General features: G+C 68.4%; 1 protein-coding gene across 2 annotated transcripts; it reads right to left on the bottom strand.

Annotated features, from left to right (window-relative positions):
- Positions 1–1356: 1356 nt before the first annotated feature.
- Lhx3 (LIM homeobox 3) lies at positions 1357–8836 on the bottom strand. 2 transcript variants are annotated; one of them, XM_004848891.3, is made up of 6 exons: positions 8188–8836; positions 5208–5379; positions 4251–4453; positions 3634–3785; positions 3380–3548; positions 1357–2663 (listed from the first exon to the last, which is right to left on the bottom strand). In XM_004848891.3, the coding sequence occupies exons 1-6, from the start codon at positions 8273–8275 to the stop codon at positions 2245–2247; spliced, it is 1203 nt and encodes a 400-aa protein (XP_004848948.1). In that variant the 5' UTR covers positions 8276–8836; the 3' UTR covers positions 1357–2244. The 2 variants fall into 2 exon arrangements, with proteins under 2 accessions (XP_004848948.1, XP_004848947.1); XM_004848890.3 differs by lacking the exon at positions 8188–8836 and adding an exon at positions 7006–7198.
- Between the last annotated feature and the right edge of the window lie 125 nt (positions 8837–8961).

Below are 8961 nucleotides of genomic sequence, written 5' to 3' on the forward strand. Positions count from 1 at the left end.
CCTACACTCGATTCAGGTAGGGAAACTGAGGCCAGGACATCTGACACGAGTGGACCCTCGGGGGCCAGTCTGTGTCCCCTGCTGAACCCCACCCAGGTCACCCAATCTGCACTTGGTGGGGAGGGGGCACCACCCCATCCTGGGGGAGATCAGCGTGGCCAGCTGGAGGGAGTGCGCTGGGCACCCGGGACAGGCGAGGCCCAGGGGACACTTAGCACTTCATTAACCTGTCAGAGCCTAAAAGGCCCTGGGGGTGGGGGAGGGCAGCCCGCTGATGGATTCGCTCCACCCTGGCCACTGGCACTGCACCCGGCCCTCCTGCCTGTGCCCTTCCCCGAAATCCAGAATCTAAAGCTGCTTTCTGTGGGAGGGGGCGTCTGCCGCCCCCAGGCCAGCTGAGGACGTCCGGCATTTTCCAGGTGGCTGTCTCTGGGTGCCCACATCCCACCTGGAGCCGCCATCCCTGGCCTCCGCTCCCTCCCTCCCTCCAGGGCGCTGAGAGGCCTCTCGAGCCCGGTCCTGCCTTGGGGGGCAGGCAGGCGGCCCCTCCTTGTCCTCCCCTTTCCCCAGCAACTCCCAGCCCTGGTCAACGCCCCCAGCATCTCTGCAGACGGAGCAGGGAAGGCAGCACAGCATAGACCACGCCTTTCTCTGCGGGTCCTCGGGTCCTCAGAGGGAGCCCAGCTCCGAATTCCTCCCTGCTGGCCCAGCCTCCTCCACTGCAAGGATGGACACCCACCCTGTGCCTTCCGCTCCCCAGCGGGGACTCTGCACCTGTGAGGAGGCTGTGGTGGGACAGGGCCAGCCTCGGGGCTCAGGAAAAACTGTATCCTGCCCCAGGCATTCACAAAAGACAGAGGCCCACGGGCCGCCCCAAAAGCTTGCTGGCCCTGAGGGGACCCTCAGAGGGGTGGCCCAGCCTCGGTCTGCAGAAATCCCTGCCAGGGGGACCCCTTGCCTGCCTCTGCCCTTAGATCCCCTTTGGGGGCAGCTGCCTTGGTCCTCATTTCACGGGGAGGAATGCAGGACTCCCAGGGGTCAGGTTACTGGTCCTGGGGCACACAGCAGGGCAGTGGGCCAGCTGGAACCGGAAATCAGCTTGGAGACTCCAGGAGCAGGTGCCCCAGCCACCAGCACCCGGGACATCAGCACTCTGGTCCAGATGGCAGTTCCCCGGTGTCCCAGTCCCAGTGACCAGGGACAGCAGAGATGCTGCCCGGGCGTAAGTGGTCCCAAATCCACATCAGTGCCAGGCTGGCAAGGGACAGCACCCCTGCAGGGCCCTCTCTGAGGACTGAACCTCCCTCCGCCCTCCCTCAGCCCGCACCCCCAGCCCAGCAAAAACAGGGCCTTCCAGAGACTGCAACTGACAGATTTATTGACGTCTTGGAAAGACCTGACCACCAGAGAATAAATAAAGTCACAGGGCATTCACAGAGCCAGCTGGTGGCCCGATTTTGTTTTGGGAGTGACTCTGACCTAGGTTGGGGTGCAGGCACCTTCCAGAATCACCTGGAGGAGCCCCACCCCGCCCATCTCCCCTCCGCAGGCAGAGGGCTGGGGAGGGCCGGCTGTTTGGCAACTGAGCTCTGGGCAGAACCTGGACACTGTACCGAGGGGGAGGGAGACCCAATCTGGGGGCTCCCGGGGGATCCCCGGAATCCCCACCTCCTTAGCAGGGCACTCAAGATCACTGGAAGGCTGGAGAGACCCAGGGGAGGGGGACAGGGGCCCCCGGAGGGGAGCTGGTGACCAGGAGGCCTGAGCCCAGGGAGAAGACCAGCCCCAGGGCCTTGTCCTTGGCCCCAGAGGACCTGGCGGGCCTTCTCACCCCAGCCTGGACCGCCAGGCCGGGTCTCCACCGGAGGGGTCAGGGACCAGCGTGTGGAGCCGGGAAATGCAAACCCAACTATTTGCATCTTTACAGTCAGACCAGAAAGCACTTCCAGCCCCGGGCATTACGGGTCAGAACCAGCAGCAAATGCTCAGGTGGCCCTCGGGTGGAGATTCGCTTCCGAAGCACAGCCCCAGGCCTGGCCCTGCGCAGCCTCCGGGCAGCCCGGCCAGTGTCCTTCATCCTTTCACGGAGAGGCCCGGAGCCCCGGCCATGTGCAGCCGAGGAGAGTCGGAGCTGGGCTCCGCAGATGCCAGCCCTCCCCAGACGTCCTCTTCGGCCTCCCTCCAAGGCCCTCGGGGGACGGCATCCCTCACCCTCACGTCCAGTGCTGCCATGCTGGGCCTCGGTCAGAACTGGCCGTGATCCACCTCGTCCAGCCAGGAGGCCGGGCTGGCAGGGAAGTCGGGGTAACCCCCGCTGCTCCCCGTGGACAGGTCGGAGCTGGGTCCGTTCCCCGCCAGCCCCCTCATGGCCGGGGTGCCCCCTGGGGCTCCCGAGGGCACGAGGCCCAGGCTGGTGTCAGGGTACAGCAGGCTGGAGAGCAGGGGCTGGGGGCCAGGGAGGCTCTGCGGGGCGGCAGGGGACGGGGCGATGCCATAGGGGCTGCCAGGGCGCAGCTCTCCGTACGGTTCTGGGCCCGCCAGACCTCCGTGCTCCAGCGCGAAGCTGCCCAAGGCACCCGAGGGCCGGCCCAGGGTGGGGGTAGGCTCCCTCAGGCCTCCGTACAGGCTGCTGGCTGGGCCCATTTCCGCCAGGGTCGGCTCCTCTGCAAGGGAAGTGGGGAGTGCCGATCAGGGCCCGCCCTGGGTTCTCGGCTGGGGCGGCGCAGGCTCCGCAAAGCCCCTCCTGCTCGCAGAATTTACAGCAGTTCCTGCTCCCTCCCCAGCCTCCGAGTTCGCGCCGCCCGATGGGACCCGCTGGTGTCCCAGGAAGGTGACAGCGAGGACACCAACCAGGGACCAGCATGATCCCCCCAGGGAGCCCCCGTGGGGGCATCTGTACCACCACCCCCATTTATAGATAGGAAGCGTGGGTCCTGAGAGGTGGGGGTAGGGCGGGCACGCAGCCCCAGGCAGGTGGCCTCAGGGCTGAGTGTGTGTTCCCGCGGCGGAGAACAGAGTGCTCGGAGCCTTCTCTCCTCCCCCAACTCCAAGCAGCCAGGACCTTTTACCGTTTGCCCCAGAAGCCTGCTTGGGCTCCCAGAAATCACTTCAGGGCTGTGGGCCGAGAGGCTGGCCCGTCCCCCACGAGGTAGGTGGCAGCCCGGTGCCCAGCCTAGGAACAAGGCGGTCCCAGGGGCCCTTCTGGTCACTGGGAGGACCGTGGTCCCAAGTGGCCAGGCCCCAGCCGGGACAGGGACGGATCCGGTCTGTCGGGGGAGCATGATGTGAGTGTGCCAGCCAGGAGACCCCGGGCCTGGCACCTGCGACCGTGGACCCCACGTCTCTCCCGACCACCAGCTCCCGCAGAGCCCAGCCCTACCATTGAAGGAGACCTCGGCGTCGCTGTCCTGCCCCTCCTGGACGCTGTCCTTGTCTGACTTGGAGCTGCCCCGGGAGCGCTTCATGTTGCGGAAGTACTGTCCCCAGCGCTGCCGGCCGGCGTCCTTCTTCAGCCTTTTCTCCTTGGCCCGGCGGTTCTGGAACCAGACCTGGGGGCGGAGGTGGTGAGGGGACCGGGGCGGCATCCCCGCTGTCGGGAGGGACCTGCGGCAGCCTCGTGGGCGGAGCACTGACCTGCACGACGCGCATGTCCAGCCCGGTCTCCGAGGACAGCTGCTCGCGCACGTGGCGCGCGGGCTTGGGAGAGGCGTTGTACGCGCTCTTCAGCGTCTCCAGCTGCTTGGCCGTGATGGTCGTGCGCGGCCTCTTGGCGGTGGCCTCGGCCTCTGCAGCGGGAGGATGAGCGGTGAGGCCCCGCCCCGGGCCCGCGCATGACCCCCAGGGCCCGCCGACAGCTTCCTGGAGAGTTGGGGCTCGGAGAGGGGTGGAGAGAGCGAGCGCACAGCGGAGGGAGCGGAAGAGGGGCTTGGGGCCCAGTCCCACCCCACGCGGCGCCTGCAGCCTGCAGCCTGCAGCCCAGTCCGGCTGGGCCTCTGCTGCCCCGAAGAGCAGACCAGGCAGGGGCTCTGCAGCCGAGGGAGTGGGAAGAATTCGGAGCACAGGTGTCGGCCCGCCCGTAATTCAGAGGCCAGGTTCCCGTTCCCGCTGCTCGCAGCTCCGGATCACCCGCTCTGACGCCGTGGATGGTGTGCGGGCCCCAAACCTCCCGCCCACACTCAGGCCTCCAGGAGCGCGGGGGAGGGCACAGAGGTGAGGCGTCCCCAGCACCCTCCCGAGGCCCTCCCGCTGACCTCGCTGCTTGGCTGTCTCGTAGTCGGCCTTGCACACCAGCCGGCTGTCCTCCATGAGGTAGAACTCGTCGCCCGTGGCCAGCTGCCGCTTGCACACCACGCAGGCGAAGCAGTGCAGGTGGTACACGAAGTCCTGGGCCCGGCGCACCACCTGCGTGGGCGGGATGCCCAGCTGGCACGCAGCGCACTTGGTCCCGAAGCGCCTGTGGGACGCACAGGGGCTCAGCAGCGGCCGCTCCTTCGCCCAGAGTGGGTTGGGAGCCAGGGCCAGTGGCGCTGGGTGGGGGGGGGTGGACAGGTCCCGCCCTGGCCCGAAGTGAGAGCCCCGCACCTTCACCGCTGGGAAGGGGCCTCGACCTCCCCGGGGCAGCACCCTCAGCCCCACTGCCTGAGCTGCCCCAGCATCCGGGTTGGGGCAGCACAGGGATGGGGGCCAGAGACAGAGGGCGGGGGAGGGAAGACTAAGGGGAAAGGGGACCCGAGGAGGGTCAAGTTGTGCCGCGTCCTGTGCCAACTCCCCAGCACACGTGCAGTCACTGTGCAGCAGACAGGGACCGGCACAAAATGTAAGCAAAAAAAAATTAAATCCACAGCTGCAGAATGGATCCACACGTCCTCATTACCCCTGCTCTGTAAATGCAACTTTCTAATGTTAGAAAAGAGGGAGTAAGTCTGGTAGAGTTCTGCCAATCCGGGCTTTTTAAACAACTGCTTCCCTGATTTATAAAACAAATCACTCCCCTCCCCACAGCATTTATGAACGTCCCAGCCAGGGCCAAGCCATCCACAGGGTCCCCCAGCCTCACCCCAGCATGGCTGGGCCCCAGGGTGCCCTGGCTGGGGGCTGGGGTTCGGATGGAGGCCCAGGGCCCTTGGGGCGCCTGATCTCAGCTCTTCCCCAGGGCTGGCCCTGCGGCCTCCCTGTCCATCCTCCCCTCTCTGCTGCCCTGGGCTCACTTGAAGAAGTCGTCCTTGCAATACACGCTCTCGCCCCGGCTGAAGCAGCGCTCGGCCAGCGGCGTGTGGCAGTCGCTGCACTTGAGGCACTTGCTGTGCCAGTGCCGGTCCAGAGCCTTCAGGACGAAGCGGTCCAGGATGTGCTGGTCACAGCCGGCACACAGCGGGATCTCTGCAGGCACAGGAGCGGCCCAGGTCGGGTGTGGGACCTCCCAGACCTTCTCTGGGGCTGAGCCAGCCTCCCTTCCAGCCCCTGGATGGACCCAGAGCTGCCTAGGGACCCCCTGTGCCGCCACGCTTCAGGCTTGAGTGGCTGCCTGGCTCTCCAAGTGCAGGAGGGGACTGGAATGCGTCCCACGGCCAGGCGGCAGCTAGGAAAACCGAAATGGTTTTAGAAACGTGTCTGGGTGCAGGACGGTGGCCGGCCACCCCAGGAGGCTGAATCTTGCCAACACAAGAGCTGCACAGGGCCAAGGACGCAAGTGAAGCTCAATGCATACTCAAGCCCGGGGATCCTCTGGGGACAAAACACGGGAAGGCCCGTTCTCTGGGTCCCCTGGAGGCCGGCACAAGTGGGGAACAGAGCGCCTCTGCCCAGCACCTCCTTTGCTTTAAACAGCTGAGGATCCCGGCTTCACTTTGCAGATTCCCAGCAAGGCAGTGCCTGCCCTCGTCCTGCCTGCAGCCTCCAGGGTAAAAGTGCCATCCTTCCCATCGGGTGGCTGAGGAGCACTACGTGCGGCGCGGCTCGGGCACAGAGTCAGGGCACACGGTGGATGGTTTGCCTCCCCACACCGCCAGTCACTTCAACAGCGCCTGCAGCCTCTGGGGAAGCCCGAGGGAGCCCCCAGGGCCAGCAGGGGCCCTTCCAGGTGTTTGTGTCTGAAGACTCTATGCTAATTGAAAACTGGTCCGAAGAGGGGAGCGCGGCACGCAGGAGCCGGGATCTCCCCAGACAGGGACCCCAGGCCCTGCTCGCCGCCCTGGCCGCACACTGCGGGCTCCAGGCCGTGCCCGGGGTGGGAGGCCCTGGGAAGGGCTCATTCTGGCTGAGGAAGGAAAAGGTTTCGCAACCTCACTCCTGCTCTGGCGGGAGACCTGTGATGGACGCGTGGCCCCGCGTGGGGCAAAGCCCCGGGGTCGCGTGAGGAGCGAGAGAACCCTGGGGCGCCCGGGACACCTGTTAGGAGTCGATCCGTCCGCGGGAGCCGCGTAGCGCGGATTCAGCACCGCGGTCCGGACAGCGGCAGGTGCACGGCCGCCAACCCCGCTTCGGGCAAACGCCGACGCCGCTGCCGGCCACCCGCGACTCCAGCGATACCTGCGCCCCGCGCCCCAGCTCACGCTGCTTGGCCACTCCGGGTCGGCGGTCCCTGCCCGCGCCGCGCCCCTCCCGCCCCCTGCCTCGCCCTCCAGCCCCGGCTGCCGAGCCGCCCTCCCAGGAACCGGGAGGACAAATTCCTAAGCGGGCCAGACGGCGCGGCCCCTTCCTGCTGCCCCCGCGACCCACTACCAGCGCGCCCTCCGCCCCTCTCCCGGGCCCAGGATGCGGGGACCGTGGCCCGGGGCTTCTCTCGTGGCCGCCCGTCCCGCAGTGGGCGGTGGCCGCGGGAGCGCTCGGGTGCGGCGTGGGACCTGGGTCTGGAGGTCCGCGGCCCAGCGCGCTGCCCCTGCCCGACTCGTCCCCGGGAGAGCGGGGAGTGTCCAGGGCGCACGGGAGTCTGGGGGACCCCGGACGCCGGGCGGCTCCTGGACCCCAGGGTTGCCCGCCGGGCCTCGCGCGCGGCGTCGCACCCACCTCGGCGCAGGTCCGCCCCCCGCGCCAGCAGCGCCAGGAGCAGGTCGCCCCCCGCGGACTCCCGCGCCGGCTCCAGCTCCGAGTGCGCCTCCATGGGGTCCGGCGGAGCCGCGGGGCCCAGCCGGCGTCCAAACCGCTCCGCGCTGCTGGGCGCTGCGCCCGCGGGCGGCCGGGCCCGAGCCTGGGCGGCAGAGGGCGGAGCGCGGGGCGGGGCCGTGGCGCGGGGCGGGGTCGCAGGCTTGTGCGGGCCCGCGCTGGGCCGGGGGCAGGACCGGGGTAGGGGCTGCCCCTGGCTTCCGTCCTGGCCCGCAGCCGGCTCCGGAGAGCCCCCAGACAGCCGGGGTCAGGTGGAGGGAGGGAGCCGGGTTCTCCCGCCCTGAAGTTTGGCCTCGGGAGCTTCACGACCCAGAGGCTTCGAGAGGGCCACCTGAACCCCAGAGCGAGCCAAAGGAGCCGGACGCCACCCTGGGCCTCCCGGCGCCACTCGCGTCTGGGTCACCCCTGGAAACGCTGGAGGGCGACTCTGGGGCGGGGGCGGGGGCGGCGCTCTCTGCGCTCTGGCTCTGGCGCGCACAGAACCTTCGCACCTGGCTTCCCTGAATCCTGCCCAGTGCACTCAGGTGAGCCCGGGAGCTGCCCTGGGCCGGCGCAAGAGGCCCCAGGAAGCGCGGAGAAGCCAGCAGGTTGCTGTAGGCCGAGGAGAGTGGCCCCGTCCACCTGCGTGTTTGGTGCCGTGGGCTATGAGGACTCGGGCTGGAAGGAGGGCGTGGGGACGGCCCTGCAGCCCCCAGGCCACTTTGCCTGTGACTCCACTCCGGGAGGGCCCCAGCACACCCTCCTGGGGGAGTGGGCACCAGGGCGCCAGGGAGCGGCCGTTGGGTATCAGCTGCGGCAGAGGCGGCCCCACGCTGCTGGCATCTGGCTGGCCGCTCACAATGCCTGTGTTATCTCCCAACGCTCGTGGCCATGGACTGGCCCCTGGGGAGGACAGTGCAGGCGGCAGGCACGGCCAGAAGTCCCCTGCTGCAAGCTGCGGTGGACTGGAGAGGCACCGAGCCACGCGCCCTCGGCCTGTCGCCACGCCGTGCCCCACTTGCAGTCACCCTGGCACTGCTCCCCTCTGGGCCCAGCCGGTTCTGCCCGCCCGCTCCCCGTGCTCGGGCTGGGCGCATCAGCTCTTACCCCGAGTGCCCCCGAAGGTGCCCAGCGTGTGAGCGGCCGCCGCCCCGGGCCTGTCTCGGTCCCGCTCAAGCCCCGTTTCCAGTAGCATCGCGGTGGAGGAGTTCGGTCGGAGCTGGAGTCTCCGCGGGCTGCAGCTCGTCCCGGCCCGGCGCTGTCGGGTCGAAGCCCAGCACTGGCGGGCGCTGTTCGCGGTGCTGAAGGAAAGCCCCGCCCCGCCCCGGCCCCCTCGTCTTCGGGGCGGAGCCGGGGCGTGTGTCTCTCCCGGGCTGGGTCAGGGCCCCTGGGCCTGGCCCAAGGCGGTTATTTAAATGCTAAAGACCCGCCTGGAGGCACCGCCTTCGCAGCAAGCGGGGCGGGAAGCCTCACAGCTCCGGAAGCCCGGCCAGGCAGCCAGAGGTCCCCCCTGCAGACGCAGGCCCGGCTTCCCCGGGATCCCGCCAGGGCCAGCTATCTCTCCCGACCCAGCCTCAGAAAAACAAGCTGCGAAGGACTCCACAGCCCGAGCGCAGGCCTGGGCACTGCCGCCTGGGAGGCCGGGCCGGGGTCCTGCTGGAAGCCAGGGCTGGGACCCCTGCTGCAGCCCTTCCCATTGAAGGGAGGGCTGCCAAGCAGGGTGCCTCTGGAGTCCTGAAATAATTCGAGGTGCTGTTCTGTAGCCGTCGTGGTCCAGATTGGTGCCAAGGGGTCCCTCCGAGCCCAGGCTGTCTTCCAAAGACCCTGGGACTCTGTATGAGAAATTCCAGGATTCCAGACCTCCGGCCAGGACACTAGATG

This window comes from Heterocephalus glaber, unplaced genomic scaffold (genome assembly GCF_053883595.1).
Source record: "Heterocephalus glaber isolate CG9 unplaced genomic scaffold, H.glaber_assembly_v1.0 deba00001479, whole genome shotgun sequence".
Taxonomy (NCBI): Eukaryota; Metazoa; Chordata; class Mammalia; order Rodentia; family Bathyergidae; genus Heterocephalus; species Heterocephalus glaber.